The 23,403-nt window shown below is 38.9% G+C and overlaps 1 protein-coding gene across 4 annotated transcripts in view; it reads right to left on the bottom strand.

The window, feature by feature from the left end:
* Window positions 1-23,403, bottom strand: part of SYDE2 (synapse defective Rho GTPase homolog 2) — a 35,136-nt gene that overhangs the window by 3,411 nt on the left and 8,322 nt on the right. For all 4 annotated transcript variants that reach the window (XM_064515971.1, XM_064515972.1, XM_064515973.1 and 1 more), the window contains 4 exons: window positions 13,684-14,783; window positions 10,802-10,928; window positions 4,771-4,952; window positions 2,738-2,969 (listed from right to left, as the gene is read on the bottom strand). In XM_064515971.1, the coding sequence (XP_064372041.1) occupies window positions 2,738-2,969; window positions 4,771-4,952; window positions 10,802-10,928; window positions 13,684-14,783 (1,641 nt within the window). The remainder of the gene's footprint in view (window positions 1-2,737; window positions 2,970-4,770; window positions 4,953-10,801; window positions 10,929-13,683; window positions 14,784-23,403) is intronic.

Raw genomic sequence — 23,403 nt, 5'->3', positions numbered from 1 at the left:
GTTGCTAGGATATAGAGGCAGAAGCAGGTGCTCACAGCCAGCTGCTTGCAGCAGCAGCTCTAGGCCTTGCCGCAGCGATACCTTCTGATTCACAGCGACTTGCTGCCAATGATCTTTTTGGCAGGAGCAACAAGCCTAGTGATACTCCCAGGGTGGAAACCATTGCTTGCAAGAGGAATGAAGAAGCAACCCGTGACAGCTGAAATCACCGACTCGCCCAGAACATTCTTGATACTTAATCAGGGTCTGATGCACCACAAGAAACCTTTGGGCATTAAATGACTTCAGTACATTATTCACAGACTTGTCAATTTTGTTGTGCTGTTCCAATGAGATTCAAGCAAACTATGTTTTCTTCTTATTTTCTTCGCCTGTCTTGATACTTCACATTTCTACCCAAGAAAGGGTTAAACCCACTCCAACAATTCTTTTATCTTAAAAAAAATTAAGATATATTACATATTTTTAAAATATGTATTTTTTAAAAATCCTTAGAGATTTAGTCTATAGATACAGATTTAACCAGCATTATTAAGTAAAGCAGAGACTATTTAAGGTGATCTGCCATAAAAAGCAAGCAGAAAGACAAAAATACAGCATAGATTTCAATCCTTTTTGTAATCATAACAACCCCTTTTAATGGTAGCATTTGTCGTGCATCTTACATGGTTTGATTATGAAATACTACGCTGAAGACTACACGTTCACGTGTCTAGCCTGCACTTTGTCTGCTACAGGTCATGTCTAGGAACTGAGAGAGCCAGAGACCCCCCCCTTAAAAAAAAAAAAAGAAAAAGAAAAAAAGAAAAGAAAAGAAAAACAAAAGAAAACAATTTGCCAGAAATAATTCCTTGCCAATCCATGCTTATAAGTCAGGAGCCTTTCCCTGACTCTTCAGAATAATATGGTTCAAGTACCACCTAGAAAAGTAAGTATTTCCAATATTTGTAGGTTTTTTTCTTTACCTATACGAATGATATCTATCTATTCCACATTCACAAATGAATTAGAAATATGTTTTTGTATGTTATATGTTTAATAATTACCATTTACTTCTCTTTTCTAGTCTGGAATGTAAACTGCTAAGATCAAAAATCTGTGTTTACAAAGGGGCTCAAACAACTGTAAGTGCCCTTATCCAAACACTCCTTAAATGAGCTGTGAAATATTTTACATACTGAGCATAGAGTGGCACAGAGTCCCTCTGGTTGTCTCAAATGCAGTCACATCGTCTGTAAGCAATGCAGCATTGCCAAGTCCGGCCTTTCTTGGCCCTTCACATCTGCCAGGTACCCCCTAAGTCTTGTATAAAAGGCCAGCCTCTTATTCAATTTATTTTATTTTTACTTTAAACACAAATCCAATCGGATATGTCACTCATTTAGATTAACTGTAATTCCATTTCATGTTTAACTGGTGCAGAAAATCAGCAGAGATGAATCTATTTGAAAAGGGAGTAATAAGAAGCTGTTTAGATGACAGGAATCTTCTCTATCTCAAAATTAAAAGGCTTACAGTGTTCAAATTTGAGCAGCAGACATTAAATTATTCAGGTTACAAAACAAATTGGTTCTCCACACCATCATTAATCAGACTATCGTCAAAAGGAAGATATTACAGCGTGAACAATGGATCCATCTTCTGTACCATTAGGTAACTTTCAACAACTACTTGGCCAAAGAATACCTGAAAACAAATAATAACTGCTTTGAATCTAGTATTATTTCCCTGCGTTACCCTCAAACTCACCATATTACAACTGAAAAGTGGCAATATCTTAGCCTGTCTTGTGACTTCGTGCAGTGTTTGCGTAAGAGAACGCCACAGTTCAATACCTAATAACCAAGCAGGAGAAGAAATGTTGAGAAACTCGCCCTGGGCTGAAATCCAAGGCTCACTGATGTCACTATGAGTGTTTCCATTGACTTTTACTTCTCTGAATACCAAGGGAAATATGAACACTGGAGAATTATTTCCCATTCAAAAAGGAAACCTTAGCAAAAATAGTTACCTTCACTTCTACTTTGGTCACTGAGAGGATCAGAATTTCAGCTCCTTTCTTATTGGGGACTGATGCCAAATTGTGCAGAAGCACATGAACTACCCAGGTTAAGAAGCAGGAGCTAAAAGCTATTTTGTTTTTTTCTTTAAGCACTTCTCCTTATGCAGAGCTCTGAAGAAATGACCCGAGGTTGCACAACTCCTAGCGTAAGGATGTCACCAACTCCACCAAATTACAAATGCAAAAATAAGAAAACGCCTTGGGTGTCTCAGAGACCAAACTACTAATGAATCCCACACAGTGTGCTGAACCGTCAAAGCAGGAAAGCAGCTTTAAAACATTAAAAAACCAACCAAACAAACAAACAAAAAAGCAAAAAAACCCACCCAAACCCTAATTAATATGTGGAAACATTATTGTCAATGGGTTTGTCTTCTCTGGTTGCTTTACTCACATAAAGCACTTTAATGGCTTTTTATATTATATTCAAACTCTGTCATTTGGTAAGGAAGTAACTAAAACTGCAAACTTCCCACTAAACAAAATGGTAGAATACAAAGAGTAGATTATGTAATTGTCATGTTTTCTTTACATTAAGAAGTTATGCCATATTACCTCATATTTTAAGAATCCTGATACTACTCAGTTATCCTGTGAATTAGTCTACATTGCCACACATAAAAACATTCAGCAATGGCTTGATATTCTGCTTTGATCAGACTCACGAAACATTACCTGGCCATAGCTGGAGTAAGTAGTGAAGAACTTCTATGTGCTTTTTGAAGTCCAGAGCGCTAGCAAGTTCTTCTGAGTCTGTGAAGACTCTGTTATTATGATTGCTGGTCTCCTGCCTCTGGCTCAGTAACACAGGACCGAAACATACAGCTAAATTCTGGCATGTCATCTTATTTACTTCATGGTAAGAAGCCACTAACTTCAGGTGATCCAACAGCATCTTCAGGGTAGCCTACAAGAAAAATACACATTTCAGGAAGCAAGACACTAGACTAATGCACTGTTATCATCCTAACGCCTTTGCTCTAGAGGGATAAGATTAAGGTCGCTAGTATTACAGCTAAGGTTTTTCTACCAACACTCATCGATGCAACATCTAAGTCCTGAATAAAAAAAACTGTACTAGACCCCATCACAGTACCAACTAGTTAAGACAGACTGTCTAATGAAACTTAGCTTGTCTCTTACCTGATGTGTTTTATGTGGATGAGTTTTCTTGCAGTGGAGAGGGGACATCAGGGAAGGGAGAGAAGCTGCAGAGGCAGCACAGAAGATCCATTTACATTAAGAAATACAGAAACCCTCAATATGACTTCAGCACTAGAACAAGCCTCCAGAAGTCAGTTTAGCTTTATCAAAAGTGACCTCTGGCTAGCTGTCTGGTCACCAAATCTGCAGTAAGTGGAAATGGTTTACCCGAACTCTAAAAAATAGTGTCATTTCAACTGCTTAGCTTGCAGATATAATTTGTGAAGGTACATTCTATTTTAATTAATACCAGAAATAAAAGTTATATTTTATGTATGTATATATTATGTTACCTTTACTCTCAGCTGTATCGAACAAAAATATCTGCCCTTCAAGTAATTTCACTTTCCGAAGTATATGATATTACTCATCATTAATAGAAATACCCCCCTCTCCCCCCCACCCCAAAAAAGCAAAGCAAATTCTTGATTTACTCATCCTTCAGTATATCACATCCTTTGCATTGCTAGGAATATTTACAGTAGGTCTTCCATCATGAATGAGGAAATCCATACCGAGTGAAAGTTTGAGTATTTGCCCAAAATGTACAAGCTCTCCTAAATCAGAGGACACTAAGAAGAAAAGCACCACCTCAGACAACCCAGCAAACCCAACTCATTGAACCTGTTCCACCCAGAGCACTATAATGTGAGATGTTAGAAGAAAGAACTGAGAAGTTAAGCGATATCTCATGATGACTGGTATAAACATAAAAGATAAGACTTCTTTCACCACCCAAGTTCAACTTCGCTTAGTGGATGATGACCATTCATTCTGCAGCGCACACTACATCGTTCTCCAGCACACACTATATCACACGATTTTTTTTTTTTTTTTTTAGCAGGTCCATGGAGGACTTTGCACACTTGCAAACACATAAGTCAAAAGACAATAAATCCCAAAGCCAGCATTATGCATCTGGTAGGCCAATAGGGTTAACAATGGCTCTGCGCACAAAACTTGCACAGTACCCATCCCAGGGTCCTGCACAGTCTTTTCTCTCCCTCTCCCTCTCTCTCTTTCCCAGTAAAACTGGCTAACTGTGGTTTTCCCTGTAGTTGGATTTGGCAGCTAACAGTACACGGCATTATTACACTGCATAATATGGGAAGCTAAGGCTTTATTGCACTTATTTAGGAAAAGTAATGCACTTCCTCATTTAGTCACAGCACACAGAACGAAGAGCTCCACAGAAATGTAGCATGACCCTGCATGGGAATAATCTGTGATCTAACATTTTAAAAAATGGTGTTCACAGGTTTTCGTTCAGTTTTATAGAGACAATATAAAACGCAAACTAAAACACATCTAGCAATACAGAGCCTTGGATTATTAAGAGCATGGAAGTACTTTCAGCCAAAGAGGCAGAGCATAAAGAGTCCATGTAGACCTTTAAGTCAGAAAACAGGCATACACATTTTGACATATTTTATGTCCAGTGTGAAAAGGTTTCTTTATTTTCTGAAGCTGGTGATTTATCACTTGAATGCGCTAATACGGCTCACCTTTTCAACATCTGGCAGGCAATCCAGGAGGGCTGCTGTGTGCTCAGAATCACTTGGGTCATTTTCACAACCACTTGCTGTCATTTTCAAGGGATTTTTCACCATGGCATCCAGCACTGCCTCATACAGCTGTTTGGTTATCAGGGGAGAGGGCAGCTCTCTCAGATAATCCTTTAGGACACCTACATAAAAGACACAAGAACAGTTGCCTTTAAACAAGCTGCAGACTCACTCTTCAGAATTGTTTGGGAGTCATAAGGCACAAACTTTGTTCATCTCATGAAAGAATCACCCACATAAGTTACAAACCTCTCACTTGGGAGTCAGGGATGGAAAAACAACAGTAAGGATAGGGTAAAGCATCAGTACTTGAGCAATTATCATACAGTAACCTAAAAGCCGTGAATTCCCACTGCAATGCCCTCACAAAGCCAAAAAGCAGCAGCATCTCTGCCTTCCAGCTGCATCCTACAGCACCGCAAGCCTCAGCAGCTCCTCTAAGATCACACACAAAGGCTCATGGTGAACTAGGGACTGAAACCAGGTGAAAAAGGTGCTTTCCAGAGAAGATGAGTGCATGTAGAGGCTGCTGCACATGTGGAGAGTGGATATCCCTGCTCGTCGTTCTCTCCAGGCAGGTGGTAGAGCATTTCTCCAGATTCTCCTCCTGATCGGGGCAAGACAGAGGCAAAACAGCGATCTTGGCAGTCCACTTTCTGTCCAAGGAAAGGAGCTGGTATGAACACCAAAGCCTCAAGCCTGATGACACATCCTGCTTTTGAAATGCCTGGCAGTTAATTGCTTTCCATTTAATTTATTTTGAATTATAAAACTATGAGCAAATGTCCCAGTGCTGGTGCCACACACTGCAAACCACATGGGGTTTGCTCATCTAATAAAGCACAAAGCATACATCTTCCTTTAGAGGGGAAACATCAACTCACCCCTGCCTCTGGCTCCTCTGTCCCCTCCAAATACACCATTCACATCTGCTGTGGGAGCCATAAAATGGATCTGCAGCCACAGAACATGTTGGCTAAAGCAGCCATTCACTAATAAGCTGCTCCGTGCAGCCTCATCCTTGGCAGAGGAGCCTTCAGGTCTGGGAGAAGCGGGGCCATGTTGTTCCCACCATCTATGGTTACACGATTTGGGACATGCACGGGGGTAGGTCTGCTCTTGCAGACCTCTGCAGGGAAATAAGCTCCCTGGAAAAAGTGACTTGTGCAGAGTCATTGCCACAGCCCCAGCACTGAGCTCTCTCACCTGCAGAAAAGTACTGCACTGTGCTAAAAGTCAGAGAAGCGCTAGGGCAGGGGCCGTTTCCATGGGATGCAACTGCTGGGCAAGCACTTCACTAGACCCATGTTCCTAATGCAGATGCAAACCATCGAGCAGCAGCTGAGTTGAGCATTTGCATTCTCCACAAACTGATTTTAAAGGCTGGCTGATACTTCAAGTTTGAGTGGGGTTTCAGTGATTGTAACAATAATAAAAATAATAAAAAACCCCACAAGACTTCTAATAGGAAAGAACACAAACACAGTTCTATCCAAGGGCAACATATCCAGTAAAACTAACAAAAATCTTTGAAGGAAATAAGCTTTACCTCCGCCTCCCAGCAGCTTTTATTTTCCTTTTAAACAATTAAGAAAATGTATTCTGTGCCACAAACAGCTAACCATTTTAGCTAGATCACAGTCAAATTTAAATACTTTGTTAAGGAAAAGCAGTGGATTATAAAAACTCTTAGAAAGGCCTGTCCTCAGGCAGCCTGTCCTCTGATAATGGAAAGCTGGAAAGGCAGAAGATCGAGATTTTTTGGTAGGCACTCCATGCAGCCATGTAAAATCCCAAACCATGGCAAATACCATCAATTTTGTCCTATTTAACAAAATAACAGTTCTCATAAACTCAGTCTTTACAACCTAGCTGTAAACTGAACTGCAGCAGCAGCGGGCTTTGTTATGAAGTCACTTCTAAAAAATACAGGGAATGGACATTAGCATTTTCCCCTTCATAGCCATGTTCATGGGTGGAATACTTGTAAAGGTGGGCTTCTATCTGTATATTTTTTAATTTTTATTTTTTATTATTATTTTTTTTAAAAAACGACTGCATCTAGTGCAGCGAGTCAAGCAATATTCCAAGAACAGTGCTAACTGAAGCAGAACCACCCTCTGGAGCAGCCAGACAATCTCTCCCTGCAGTTTAAGGAAACGGGGCTGCAAAACAAAAATTGTAACTTTGCACATCACCATACAGCATGTAACAACCCGCACTGTTTTTAAAATGGGAACATTCCATCAGAAACATGAAAAATGAGAACACTTCATGCATATTTTCCTGAAAACACACATTTCCCCCCCCCCTTTTTTTTTTAGTGGAGCAGTAACAAATATAGCATATTTCTAAGTGGCTAGTTTGATCACATAACTTGTTAAATGACTTACTCATGTTGGCACATCTCCCACCCTATCTTTTTAATTCTTTTCCTCATTTTAGAGGCCCATTCCATATGTGGATTAACTAGTTAAAATACTTATGACACAAATGTGGCAGAAGTCGGTGCTGCACATCATGGTTTGGGATATTTTCCTTTTTCCATGGGCAAAACTAGCAAAAAATGCTGACTTTTATCACGGTTTGTTTCAGCTGTGCTTTTTTGAAAGAACAAGTCTGAAGTCAGAATCAGCTCGCAGTAGGAAACGAGAAGAAGGTATGTCTTAATTAAATCAGTTTATACTGTTGCAACACTCTCAACCATTTACCGATAACCATTTAGGACGACTTCCTGCGATGCCATCCACAATCACAGGACTTCTCCCTGCCAAAGGACCTTCTCCTGTTTAACCCTGCATAACAGAAAGTTTGGGATCCATGGATGCCCTTTCAACTCTCTTAATCCTTTTGCTATTCACTCTAAATTAGCCCTCTGAGAGACTACAGGTTTTGTTTTTTGGGTTTTTTTTAAATGAAACTATGCTTCTCCCTCCTGACCGCCACCTCACTACCACAGTCTCCTTGGCACAACCACTCACCACACAGAACAAATTTGGACAGCAAGCAAAAACTGCCATCCACTTCATTAATTCTTCATTTTTCTGACCCACTGAACTGTTAACAGCATTACACGTTTTACTCAGAGATACGAATTCACACGGATGAGAACAGATGTGATGCAACAACATTACTACTGGTCAGTTCCTAAAACTGGCAGCTCATGTTATTTTGAGCCACGAGCGCACTTAATTGTGTGTAAGTCTGTGCCAGTCCCAAGAACATTTCTCAGTGAAGATTTAATCATTAAATGTTCATTCTTTAGTCTTAGGAGAGCTGTCAAAAAAAAATCTTTATAATCTTTTAAAAAAACAGTGCTACTCAAGTTTCAAAAACAACACAATAAGGCATTTCTCTTCAAAGCAGCCAAGATTTATGCTGAGGATTCATATTTTATGGAACACGTGTTTTGGCTTATAGAAGTATGAATCATGTGCATCTGCCTTAGCATTGCAAACACAGCAGTAAAATGTTAGGGAAAACATTCTGCATCTACCAAACTCCGTAAACATATGTGAAACAGGTTTTGCGGGCTCTTTTATTCCTGGCATGAAGCATGGTGGGTACCTCAGGTCCGTGGGCAAAACTTGCATGCCTGCCTTTACGCTGAGACCACACTTTTTATAATTAATTAGAGAACTGGTTATATTTCAGTAAGCGGAAATTATTGGTGCAGAGTTTCCTCCCTGCTCTCCCTAACACGCAGAATACCACTGCATTAAGTCTTTCAACATGGTATTAAAACGCAGGGACCAGTAGAAGTTACACAGCACAGCTGCAGTGGTACCAGAGGAAATGTATGCATTTTTAAATGTAGCTCCTTAAAATAATGTTTCCCTCTAAATAAGTAAACTCTTGCAACCTAACATACAAAACCATATCCTGCAGTCTCTACATAAGACATGAAGGCTGTATGCTCTTGACCCTTATAAAACAAATTCTAGATGCAAAAAATTGTACTGCAGCAGTACAAACCGAAAAGGGACTAGAAGTCCAGGAGGTCCTGCAAATTCACTGGTACTTTACCATCATCTTCAATAAGGCCTACAGCAACATGCATTATAATATTAAAGTGCACTTATCTATTTCCCCACCACATCATGGGCTCATGATAGAAAGAAAATCAGACTAGCGCAGCCATCCTGCCAGGGCTTTTTATCTATGCCGAGCACTATTCCAGGTCAGATTTCAGTTTCAACCAGTTATGGTTGGTTCTGAGCTTATGATGTGCTCTGGAACTCAAAATGCTTATGAAATATCACAAACTATTTTTTATGTAGATAACAAATTCCTATACCCTCCCCACCTTAAGCCTGAATCAGTTCTGCAAATACTGTTTTATTGTAGATGATTGTAGCATGGAAGTGCAATGCAATTTTTATTATTCTCTGGGCCAAAAATTTACATTAGCAATACATCTGTTTAACATTTGTCTACTTACATCAACATCAGACTGTTTCTGCTGTTTGGCACAAAGCAACAGAGCACCTTTTCTGGAGTTGATTTAGAAAAATTGGGAGGAAAACAGAACTTCAATCATTTCATGCAACTATTTGATTTTAGAAGTTATCACCGCTCTCTTCATGGATTTATTTTTAAAGAGAAGAAAAAAATGAAGTTAAAAGATCTGTTCAAGTATTTACTGTACATCTTCTCTTAATAAAGAATATATCATATCAGAGTGAAACATAAGCCCAAGATTCTGTTTCTGGGGAAGCCAGTACTTGCGAGGAAGACGGGACCCAACACTGAAACCAGCCAAGACAAGTAAGATCAACGGGCTAATCAAAAAAGACTCTTTACCAAAAGGTTCTTTTATCAAAGTGAATGTCACTGAGTGGTATCTTCAGATAATACTTCTCATAATTATAAGATATGTTAATATAAAATTTATTCCCAAAACACCAAGATGAAATAAACCAAACAGGACAGAACTGTCCAATTCCTTTGAACAACATTACAGAAAGTGCTTTGGCCCAGAAAATTTATACCCTGGCTGTTGTTGTTACGTTTTCCATCTCTAGATATGCATGAAAAAAATTTTCTTGCCCAGTTTCCTGAAGTAATCAGTTTAGTTTGTGATCCCTGAAATTATATCAGCTTTGGTTTACATAACAAATATCATCAATAGTTATAAAATAGTTCCACCTTTAAGCAAACAAAAAATTCAACAACTTAATTTATTTGTACAGTGCAACTCCTGCAAACATGCTCACTGAGAAAGATGATGCAAACGAAGACAAGCTTGCTAAGACCTCCTGTTGCCGCACTCCCAGATGTTCTCACTTTTGCCAGGAATCTTGCTGCGTGACAGCAAGTAAAGGGCCACTCCAGTGAGCACAAGTCAGACTATTTAATTAGGTCTCTAAAGAAACAGATAATCAAATGAGGGCACTTTCCTGCAGTTCTAACCAGGCTGTGAAAGACAATGGGAAATCTATTGACCTTAAGGATAGCAGGATTTGCTGAATGGCCTCAACCTTGCCCACGTTTACATTTTTATACCAAATTCTGAGTGTTACTGAAATTACAGCATGTGGAATCAAGCACAAACATCTTTGCTGGACTGCGGCCTAACACTGTAATGGCAAACCATTCTTCTCTCTACTTGTTTCTTATGCTTTTTCAAAAATCCTACAATCTTCGACATAAAAAGAAGACAAAAGGTGGATCTGAGATGGCCTTTTTATCACACGTAGCGTAACTGGTGCAACGCAGTTCCCAATCACAACTGAATTTAAGATCTACTACAGTACAAAATGACAACAAAGGTATAGTCTGCTCCAGGAACCTTTGTTCCTTTCAAACTTCCACTTTTCTCTGTAACTAATAAAGCAGGTATTAAAAGCTGCTCTTTTCATATCCGCCCTCTAAATCACTTATTCATACATCACCAAGCTTACTGTACTTATTTTCATTTAACCTTTAGCAATAAAAAAAGTAGTTAATAGCTTGTTAAATGACATATTACCTGTTATCACATTAATATCCGGGTACTGGTTTTCGCAGAGAGAAACAGCCTTGCTATCTCTCTCAAATGCCTCTCGAAGCTCTTTCTTAACTGCTGCTGAACCACATAATCGATACAGGCCCACAACCTAGAAGCAAAAACAATGGCCACACATCAATTATTTTCCTGCACAATGGATAATAATTCACATTGTTTTGTCTCTTCTGGGAAGCGTGACAAAACATTCAAACAAATGTTAGGAAATGTAAGTTAAAAAAAACCAAACAGTAAAACCCTTAACATCAAATGACAATGTGCATATTAAACACTATAAAAGACATGTAGTTGGGACTGTAAGGAATAAGTGAATGATATTAACGTTTTCTGTAATATCAAACATCCAGAGTGGTATTTTACTGACAGAATATAAGTTTTAAATATCAAGTCATCCAGACTCATCTAAGTGCTTTGCACTTACGCAGAACTTAGGAAACAAACAAATACAGACAAAACTTCTAGCCTATCTTATCCTACGTGTTCAGATCACCATTATTTTTCTTAGTATAATTGCTTAATGCTACAACATAAAACTAGAATTTAAGCAGAAACAAATGAGAAATTGTATTTTGAGCTCAAGTATACCCGTAACTATGCCTGCAATAAGTACAGTATACCAAAATAAGTACAAGTCATTAATCATGAGCAGAAAAAAGCAGCCACACAACTGACTACCTACTAAGTGATAATACAAAATGCTATAAAGCAATAAAAAAAATTAAAATAAGCCTAAACATACTTTTATAAAAATAAACTATAAAACAAACAAAATTTAAATTATATTTTATACCACTATCCAGGGTTTCAAGAGAATTACAGATACTCCATTATTACATCTTCAAGATATTATTTTAAAGAACACAAAATGCAGCCAAGCACGTGTTTAATATTATATGAAAAGCTTTGTGCAAAGGAGAGGTTATTTAACATGCTCAAGATGACAGGAATGAAACCCACACCACTCTCGGACTGAATTACTAATTCAGTCATGCACTTTCATGCACTCAAATTTGTTGCATTATATCATTATTATACTTTTGATTTGCCTAAACACCACTTACACAAAGCACTCCTTAGATCTTAAGGAACGATGTCCCAAGTGTATTAATTAGATATTTTTAATGATCTTTACAGGCAGGTGTACTGAGCCATTAATGACTAGTCCAAAATTACTGGAGAGTCAAAAAAGAGTAGAAATGTGAATCTAGGTTTGCAAACAAGAGCATTTGTCTGGCCGTATGTTAATGAATGCAGTACAACCTGGATACAATTCCTTTTTAAATAAATGGAAAGTTACCTAATGGAATTTGTACTCCCTCTTCCTGAAGACGACGTGATCTTGTATTTGCCTAATGCAATTACTATTAACCATAAAGTTTTCTAATTCCACATCTGAAATGCAGGTGGAGGTGACACACCGTAACACACAGTAATCTGCAGCCTATAAGAAAGCCAAAAGTCTCAGCCAAGTTCATAAGCACATGGTTAAAATGAGAAGTTAACAGTATATTTTGCATTTTTGTCCTCCCTGTGCAAATGCACAAATTAAATTTCATGCTCAAAAGCATGAAGTACATGCAGACAATTCTGCTCCGAATTGCCTAATTACCAGTAATGTCTTGATTACCCAATATCATCTGCATGACTAGGTGCTAATAAGCTCAAAATAAAATGCTGAAGCCATGGGACATACACACTGGAAAGAATACTTGTTATAACAACTTTTCTACCTGTTTGCAAAATGTTAGGAAAAGAATTCACAATAAAAATGAATCAAGCAGGTATTAGCAGTAATAACTTCTGGCAAAGTAATTGCATTGAAATACTGTTTCTATCCCTATTTTACCACCAAGGTTATAAGTAGCAGTGTTAATCTTCTAATCTTGTAACAGTAACAGAGGTAGGCGTGATTACTTCCCAATTTCACTTGAGCAAGCCCATGCATCAAGGAAACCATGGGCTCGTGCACGCAATAGAACAGCATACGAAAGTCCTCTCACCAACTGCAAATGAATTACCAAGGGGAGACGTTTGCCATTGGGACTGTGCATCTTCCTTCCTAACACACTCCTTGTTTCCGTAAGGGGGGATTGGTTTTCATATCTCATTTCACATACCTATTTTTATCCATTAGATTACATCACCCAATAAACTGTACTAAGATGAAGAGCAGACACTGCTAGCCCTTACTGTCTCACAGCATTCACCTCCTTCCCTGATCTTGAAGACAACTTGAAGACAGACAAGGAGAAGCAGCGTGAGAAAACAAACTTGGTTCAAACCCTGAAAATTTACTCCTCATCTTAATGTCGTGCACAGTAAAAGCGACGTCAGAGACAAGTTTTGGTGATACGGGATTGTGAATGCACATACGTAAGTAAAGGTTAGTGAAAGAACTGTCCTTACCTCTTTATTTCGGATGACACGATGCCCCAGCTCTGTGTAGGTGGGAATGGCATGAGCTATATCTCAGGAATCAGACATTTACAAATTCTAATCTCAGCTCTGCCTTATTTTAAGAGTCATTCTAAATGCTGGAGCCTGCAGGTTCATTTCCCTATCCCTAGTCCTAAAACACTGCTGTGAGCAAGCGTACATCTTCTTTACAAAGGCTAAGCTAGACGTATTGATTTCACACAGCCCTATTATTCTTCCTCCATTACAAAGATTAGTGTTCACCAAGCAACAGGAGTAGGAAAGGGAAAAAATTCCACTGTGGAAATGTGTTTTTAATTCCCCCTTTTCCACTCACTGCTCATGCTCCCAAAGTAACAGTACAAAGATATGCAACCACAGACATCCTGACACAGAAACATTAACAAAACAGGATAAAGTATGTACAGTACCTGACAGCCTCTCTTTTCTATCTCCAGAATACACTTCTGCATCAAAAGTGGTACCATCAAGCCTGCATTTTCCTTCTCAACAACTTTTCCAGCATCTACCCCAAACATCACTGGCTCTCGATCTGCATCTAGACCATCAAGAGAGTTCTCCCACTGTTCCATGAGTGACAGTTTGACATAAATAAGCCCCCTTGGTTCCAGTTTGACAGCCAGTTGATGTGTCTTTGTCACTCGAAAGAGAGTAGGAAGAACCACTGTTCCATGACAACAAACACGATTTTTCCGTGGGGTGGGTTCCCAACTGAACACTACTAGCTTTAAGTGCTGAGCATTTTCAATTTCTATGTTGAACGTGTGGTCCATATCTAAAAATGTTGTCCTACATGTAAGCAGGGCTGTTCTTGCTTTGTTTACTGAGTCGACCTGTATTGCACAAAAGACGTCTTTTGAGTCTATTCTTGGCGGTTTCAAATCTTCAGCACCATAGAAGTGAATGCTCATGAGTCCAGAGATGTACTGAGAACACTTGGGCTGATCAGAAAAGTTGTAGTGTCTAAAAGCATCAATATCTATTTCAGTTTTACTACTGTTGCTTGGAAGGGTCTCTTTTCCTTTTCCAAACTTGGTTTCAGGTCCATGTTTCCCCGATTTTGTTATAAGTTCGGGAGAATCACCATCACTGAGGTAACCACCTTTGCTGGAGGATTTGGAACTCCTCGTGCTTTTCTTTTTGTAGGTGTGTTGCGATGACACACTGCTGTCGAGATGGTAACGACTTATAACATTTCTGCTGGCAGCTGCTGTTGAGTTTCCGGAAGATGGCAAAGATGTGGTATGGCTTGTATCCCGACAGTTACCTTTCAGCAGGGAAGAAGGATTATCAGAACTATTATGGCTTGAAGTTCCCTTGACACTCAGCTTTCTGCTGAGTTCTGGCAGCTTTTTCATTTTCATGGAAAGTTTCCTCACAGTTCTGGGAGATTTAATTCTATCAGGGAAAGGCCAATTGATTGATCCGCCTTTTTTCAAAGGACTGGGACTTGGAGGAGAAATTTCTGCTGGTGGTATGTCAGCCTTGGGTGCAAGTACAATTCCAGATCCTTTAGAAGAAAAGAGAAGGAATAAATTTTTTTAAACAGTTCAGCATTTGCAGTTTGAAGCAATAAAAAAGAAAAAACTCAAGCTAGGGGAAAGCATGTTGATTTGTCATAACTTGATAAATGGGATTCATTCAGACAACCATCATTCATCAGTCAGATATTCATGAGCATTAAGAAAGCTGTACTCTGCTGACTTGTTCAGCCAAATTTGGCATTTCACAGTCAGAAGCCTGATTCGTTCTGCTCTATGGAGATGAAAGGGCCAGAAACTACATATAAACAAATGACCTATTCCACCTACTTGCATTCAGATCTACCCATTTGTGCTATATCCCTCACAGAAGCAGACATGACTGCATTCCTACGGCACAGGTGTAATGACACTAGTATTAAATGGGAAGACACTGGAACATGACAAATACACTTTTGTCTAAGAAGTGGTCTTACTTACTAACACAACAGTGTTGCCCACTCCTCTTAAGTCTAAAGAAGAGATGCTCATCTCTAGTGATAAACACAGCTATGTTCTTTAGCATGTCTGTTATCCAAAATAGCCCTAAATCCCATCCCTGTAGATGTAGGCAAGGTGTCTCACATCTTTTCCCTCCATTTCTCTTAAACCCTCTTTTCTGATGCAGGAAGGAAGGAGGAAGAAGAATACGACAAAGACTCATTCTTTCCAAAAGCCACATCTTGCACTGCTTCATATATGCCAGCAGCTTTCCCTCTTTCTTGACACAATCATCTCATGACAGGAGTACGGGTGACCCAGTCCCCAGGTGACAACCACATGGGAAATCACTAACTTCCAAGGTACAAACCATCAATAGACACTAATGCAGAGGAGGGAAAGACAGACAGAAAGAAGAATCCTTCAACAGTGGAAGACCACCAATTACGATCATGCATAACTCAGTACAGCAGAAATTTCTGCACATAATACACATAGTCCGGACCTGTGGTACATCCCATGCTGGAATACCCGAGGAGATTTAAATCGCAAGTTATAGCTCAAATCTTCTCACTTTCATCAGCATGAGGCAGGAATGACTGCAGGAAAGGCAATGAATCCACATGAGCAAATGGAACATGTGAGAGGGGAACTTGCCCCAGAGTGACAGATATGAATAAAATTACATGAGTACTTTCATTTACAGTCACTCTTCTGTCCCTCGAGAAACTGATAGTGCTTCTTGGTAGAAATAACCACCACATTAATTCATTGCTTTGCAAACTTTGGCAGCTCTCAACAGGACTTGTGTAGCCTTGCACATACATGCTAAGGTACCACAGAGCCCCTAAACATGCTGATCCTTGTTTGGTGCAATCAGCTCAAGCAGCTCACAGAGACTCAAACATCTATATGCAGCAGTTATCCCCCCTTGCTAACAAGCGGGGGGATCTGTTTTCAGCATATAAAAGCCAACAAAGAAGTGTTGCTTCTATCAGATACCTGGCAAATCATATTTCATAGCAGTTTCTATTACAGATTTTTCAAAGGCTTTCTGTTTTATCTCTAAACTTACCACTTTAAATCAAAATCACCATATAAATAGTGATATTTAAAATTCTCCTGTTCATCCAAATTAATTTTTCACCATTTAACTATTACTTTATTTTTTATACTTCACTTAGCTTAAACAGTAAAATCAGGCAACCAGATCTTTATTACAACTTCAACCAAAGTGGTTTATCTTTTTTTTTCCCCCCAACCCTAAGACTAATTTTATTCCCAACATAAGTTTGGCGTTAATAACTTTAGCATACAACTGCTTAAAATAGTATCTTTAGAAAAAAAGAAAGTTTAGTTTTGAGCAATAACACATAGAATTTGTTTTCCAGAGCAACAGAGGTAAATTCATGTAGTCCTGCATCTCATTGAAGTAGTTTCCCTACAGGGAAAGGACTATTTCTAGCATGCCTGCTGTGTTTTTCTGGCAAGCAGCTAGTAAGAAATGTGGTGCTTGATAAAGCTGGACAAAGCCTTCCCTTGTACTGCAAATCACAGCACGGTCCCACTGGTGGGCTGGCCTGAAGCATTCTATAGTAATCAGTGCCATACTTCAGCCTGCTAACATTAATCTTCCTTTTCTGTCAAAAGTCTCTGGCACAGGCTTAGAAAAGCAGGCCAGCATATTAAACTTCCCTCCATCTCATTAAATCTGAGGAGTCAATCTAACATTCTGACTTTTGTGTGTCCAACTTCTGCTGTTTTCAGCTCCAAACAGTTAACATGAAATATGTGGCTGAAAGAAACTTAACAGTCAAGTATTATGCAGGATGGTATTCCCATCAGTATTGAGCCACATGTTGTTCCACTAAAGCCAGAAATGTGCTGAGGTATGCACACAATTTCCAAGAGTGTACACTAGACAACTGCACAATCTGCAAAAAGGAACTGTAGCACAGTCAAACAACATTTCACATTCAAACCCACCCATTTTATACAGCTTTCTCGTGACAGTGCTGGAGGAATTAAGTTGCTTCTTGTTACTTTTACGTTTTGTCAAGTACCACAGCTGTTCTGTAGGCAGAACCTGAACTACCCTGTCCCCCGCTTGCTCTACCATGCACCACATCTTACCTTAACACCAGCTACACCTCAAAAATGTCCCAGCGGAAGGATGGTAGGAGGAGAGGAAACGTAAGAGGCACCTGCTGCTTAAACAACTACCAAAGCAGAAAGGGGGAGAATCAATTTTAAATGATGCAGCTGACTTTCTGCATTTATATTACACTTGCTGGAGGCTTTATCAGTAGAGGCAGACAGAAAAAATGGTTTTAGAAGGACAACCCAATTCAAAGACGGACAGTTTATCGCCAGACAGGTCAGCGACTACCCTGAAAGGAGACGATACTGAATGAAGGTGACTTGACATCCTAAGCGATTACTTCCACTAGTTGTTTTTTCAGTTTTATTAGTAAAGCCAATTTTTATTTTGTTTAGCGATATGGTTGCCTAAAAGGTTAAAGCCTTTTTTCTTAACCAATTAGTCATAGCCCATTGGAAATAGTTTTTTCACAAACTCAGACACCCCTCACAATCTCATCCCAGCCTTGTATATAGAAATAGTGTCCATTCAGTCAAGCAGGCTATCCCTGACAAAATTTACACCTATATAACTCTGCCCTAAGGGAAGAGACGGGCTTAAAATATCCGAAGCACTTATAGCACAGTGCCTGCCAGACATATGCAATGATTTAGCATAGTAAAAAACCCTGTCTGACCCTGCTTAACACTGTTTACATGTACTTGGGCATATAAATCACTGTCACACTGATTGCCAACAATGCATGCTATTTTACAGCAGATTTGATTGCCTTATTCTACATGTAACATTCCTCATCACTTTAGGTAGGGTTTCTGAATTATTTTAATGTTCATCAGAAAACCTATAATTTATTTTTGGGACCACAAGTTGAGGTGGATGAATAAGTGAGGTGACATCAGTTCCTTACTATAGCAAGCTATTACAACATCAAAAAAGCCATCCTGGTAACAAATGGAAATGCTAAGTTAAGACCAAACTAAAGCTGATACGTAATATATTTTTTCCTATTGTTTTCCAGAAATATTTAATAGATACACCACATCTAATGCTAAAAGTTTATCTTGAAGAAATTGGTGTTAGTGTTGAAGCTCTAAGACAGCCATTTCATTTTAAGAAGAAAAAAAATAATACAATTTGCACTGAGCGGTTTAGCTTTCAAAACCAAAGTTTCCCTTATGCCTAAACTTTTCATGCCTTTTTTCCCTTTTTTATTTTTAAATCAAACCAATGACTTACTTGTGAAAAATTATTAAAAATAAAAAAGCCACAAATGAAAACAGAAAAGCTCAAATAGCTCAAAACTGTTCTCATATCTAACTGAAGAGTGAGCAAAATAGAGCAACTGTTCTTCTATGCTCAATTATACAAAGATCCGGACTGATACAGATCCTCAACTGACACAGACTCCGTAGTTCTAACTGACAGCAAAGGCTGTTAATTTAATCAGGCTCAGAATCTGACCCATTAACTCTTTTTGCCCCCATGCAGTTCCAGACCTGTTGTAGAGCTATAAATAGCATTAAGAAAAGAATTCATGCTGTATCAAAATTAATGAACTTTAGTTAAGATGTGAGGAAAGTATCACTTTCATTCACTTATTTCTACGTAACATCATAACGAATTATCTAAATAAATGGAAGAATCACCTCTTTTAACTTGTCAAAAAAATAGGTCTTTTTTACCTCTATGAAAACTACTATTTTGACCAATTCAAATTTGGGATTCAATCCCACATAGTGTTTTAAAAGCAAAGGAATGGAGAAATTACTAAGAGTTAAAATTCTCTAAGAACTTTATTATGGTAATTTCTTTTCTTGTAATACTATACGCCCTGACAGTAATAAAGCCATGACAAACCTATCCACTTGGGGACCACTCATCTGCTGGCCCAAGAGGTAGAAAATAAATTGCTTTAACTGGTGCATTAATTAAAAGAGGGAGCGACTCCAAAGTAACCTGCAGAGGCTGCAGAGGCACAGCGAGGTCAGCCAGCCGCACGCCGCCTGCCCTTCCACCGCAGCAGCCGTTCCCGCAGCACTCCATAAAGTGTCGCTCCATGGGAAAGAAGAACAAACAGGTTTAACAGATTTATAATTAGATCCCTGACCAGACTCAAGAGTTCACTACCTATTAAGAAGGACAAATTTGTTGCAAATATCTTAAACATTAATGATTTCCTGGTTCACATACACCACAGTAGGCTCCATTCGATTACTGGCATCATACCAAGATACAAGCGGTAACACTGTAAGCTCCGACACCAAGCACCAGTCATTTGGGCCAGTCTCATGAAATTGTCCTTCCCTCACTGCTTCTTTCACAGCACATGGCATAAAAAGTAGCTCTGCCTCCAAGTCCAAAGTAAGATGTTAAGAGCAGTTACTCAGCACAAATGAGAAACTGAAAAAGGTGGTAACTATTTTAAATTAACTGCTTCAACTGCACAGGGCCACATCCTTTTGCCTCTTTCATCAGCAGGTCTTTAAGGGATTGCCACTTGATAAAGACACATGCGTGAACAGGCCCTCGACCTTCAAAAGCATACACACCAACTCCGAAAAAGCCCACTGGCAAGCTGGTTTCAGCTCCGCGGAAGAAAGAGGAAGCCCTTCTCGGTCGGCAGCGTACTCGCAGGAGGTGGGACGCTTTCCCCGGCTGCCCTCCTTGACTTAGCTTCCTTCCTTTTGTCCCCACACCACCAAAACAAGGGCTCACAATGCTACATCCCCCCGTCCTTCAGGGCTCGGAGGCAACTGTATCACATTTGAGAGTCAACGGCATTTTATCACTGAAGAGCAGATGGATCTTTCCACTAAGTGCCATGTCATTTTGATAACTCAGATTTACACAAATATTTCACATGAATGTTTTTTTGCCCTGCGAAACCAAAGCTCCTTGCACAGTTAACTCACAAAGCATCTTCCATCTGAAAAAAATCAAGCAAAAAATATTTGCAACATATGTGCAAGGAAGCTGGGAGGTAGGATCTGCTGCTCAGTATGCCCTACACCTACTGCTGGAAGCTCATTGGCAAAATCTGAGCAAGCAAAATATTTGCCCACATTGGCACAAGAAGATCCATCTGTATACCAGGGCAGTTGTCATGCTGTACATGAAGAAAGAGCACTTTGGTTCTAATTTGATTTTTGTCAAGCTCCAGTTGGCACATATGTGTGTACTGGGGTGAGTGGGAATATAACCTTCACCCAATCTCAACTTGCTGCAATGCTGAAAAGAAATCATTTCCTGTGATTCGACATCCAGACAGCTAACACATGCACATTTTTAGGAGCAAAAGCACAGTCAAGATCCTAGCCAGCTATCATTCAGATGTCCTACTTGAATATCTTTGAGACAGACACGCATGTACTGATTCCACCGATTAGCTGGACACTAAACCCAACAGTAATCCCTCCCCAACAGCAAAAATATTACAAATTCTTCAGAAGGAACTATTCAGAGTTTTGCAGGTGATATGCATCTATAAAAATGTACAGTTTGAATTCAATCTTAAACAGTTGCATGGCAAATTTTCTTTAGCATTTTATATATGCAAAGAACTATAAATACAATATGAAAAACTCAACATATAACAAAAATGCCAGTTTTACGGTTGTAACCATTTTGCCTAAAATACATTTAAAAACTAAAAACATCTGTCCCAGTCTTTTCCAACTTAACTTTTCTCCAATGGATCTAAAAGCACAAGCTGACACTCTATGTTTCTACATTGTTAATTCAGAATCAAATTATCTTCTTACTGTTGCCTTTTGTGTATGTCATAAGCAAAATACATGAATTATTTTTTCAAGCTCTGAAACAGCAGCATTTTATTTTTAAACAGTTTCTGTTTAAAAAACAGCATGGCTAGAATTATTCACTGAAGAATTACCTGACAAATCCTATTAATATAAATGGTATTTACTGAAGAAAGTAACCTGATTAACAGCAGGAACTAACAGGGTGAGTTAAGACTATGGGGCAAATTAGCACCTCTGCAATTATGACCCATGTTACTGGTAACATTTACAGGAAATACCTATTTGCTGCTTTGTTTGGGAAAACTCCCAATAACTGAATTCCATAATTTATAATTTGTATTACTCTTTTGTCTAATAATAACAACTCTTTCAAAAAATTAATGAAAAGAAAACAAATGAAAATCCATGACCGTTTCCTCTCTCCAAAGTTTGAAATCCAAATAAGGCAGCATTGGTTAAAGCTTAAAGCACTAAACTAGTTGCATTGTCCAAAGAATAAAACAGTAAAAAACAAAATGAAAAACTACATATTTTGTTGACTTTAATAGCACCCTTTTTTTTGTCTTTGCTTCCTAAGATCTCTCTACTACTTTAAACTCTTGTACTAACCAGTATTGACATATATAAACTTATATCAGTAAGACAGATAAGTAGACTTTTCTCTGAGCAATAATTAGGTATGTCAGGTGTTACTGCTTAACGTATGCAGCTCTCTAAGAATACAGACATCTATTTCATAGCAACTGTGTGTGTAATTCAAACTCTGTCCTAATACAAATAAAGTTAAATTGGCCATGTTGCCCTTCACACAGTAATTTTCTATGGATGAGCTGTCATTTTAAATTTAACTGAAAATAACTGTAGACAACTTAACAGGATTAAAAAGATCTAAACTACTTCTCCATAATAAAGCCAATTACCGAGCAGCAGGGACCCACTTCATCATCAATCAATCTATTCAATGTGATCACTATTCAATGCACACAAAAGGAGAACTGCATTTAAAATAGCTTAATTAACTCAATACATAGTAAACCAATCAGGACAAACATTTTTTTTTTCCTGACTTCATAAAAGATGCATTCAATGGACAATTTTGCTTTCAGGAATAAATGTTTCTTCAGTGTGAAAAACACATAGACAATTTTTCTTCATACATTAAGAGATATAGTCATTCAAAAGAAGTGGAGTCACCTACATATCAAGAAATTCATTTCCTAAATGGGGGTCAAAGAGTTAGCAGGACAAACACATGGCTTTCCTAAATAATCATGCTTAATGATCTTTCCAAAGCACTTAGAGATCTACCGATGAAAAAGTCTACCTAAAAACATGGTATTCATCTATCTTGCAAGCAAATGTAATCGGTCCAAGTATTTAATGCAGACGAAAAAGCAAACTTCCTAAAGAGACGTCTGGTTCTTAACATACTTTGTGACTATAAGTACAATCATGTTTCCACAAAAAGAGCACAACATAAGCTCCTAGAAGCAACACAGCATTTTTCTCCCACAGTTTGCAGAAGTTGTGCTGTGCCTTTCTGAATAGCTCCCATCTCCAGCAGTCACCTCTGCACTTGTAGTCCAGGCAAAATAACTTGGGCATTCACAGATGCAGGGTGCAAAGTCTGCCAGTGCTTGGTTGGATGCGTCGGGGGCACACAGGCAGGATGGGTCCTCCAGCAGGCAATGCAGGACAGGGATCTGGCTCGGGTGCTCCAGACCCTCTCTATGATGACAGCCGAAACATGGGCTCTTCAACTTTAGGGTGCCACGCCTCGGCTTCGCTGGAGGCCTGGACTCACCAGAAACCATGCTGTGCCACTCACCCTGCCTTTCTCCACTGCCTACGCAGCAAGCCTAAGGGAAGGGTCTTCAAAATGCACACAGCTAGAGGTCTAAACTGTGTAACATGAACGCTCGTGGCTTTTGATTATAAAAAATGTTATATAATCCACACAATTCAGAGGATTATTAATATACCTATTTTGTACATGAAATAGGGATAGTGTTGGAAAATTAATTATTCTATCCAGAAACAAATCAAATCAGTGTCAAGAGCAGAATCAGAAATTCCTCACCTCCTCAACTCCATGCCAACATCAAAACTCTCTCAACAGGTTATCAGACTTAAGGTCAAGACATGATAATATAAGACACAGCAGTAATGGAAAATTAAGACTTTGTTGGAAAGGGGGTTTTGCCTCACTTTGTTTGGTGTGGTTTTGAGTTTTTTTCTTTTTCTTTAAGAGACTGAGAAGAATCCTTACTAAGTGCTGAATTAATTCACTAACGGAATCATTAAAAT

This window comes from Dromaius novaehollandiae, chromosome 8 (genome assembly GCF_036370855.1).
Source record: "Dromaius novaehollandiae isolate bDroNov1 chromosome 8, bDroNov1.hap1, whole genome shotgun sequence".
Taxonomy (NCBI): domain Eukaryota; kingdom Metazoa; phylum Chordata; class Aves; order Casuariiformes; family Dromaiidae; genus Dromaius; species Dromaius novaehollandiae.
This window is presented reverse-complemented; position numbering and strand designations above follow the sequence as displayed.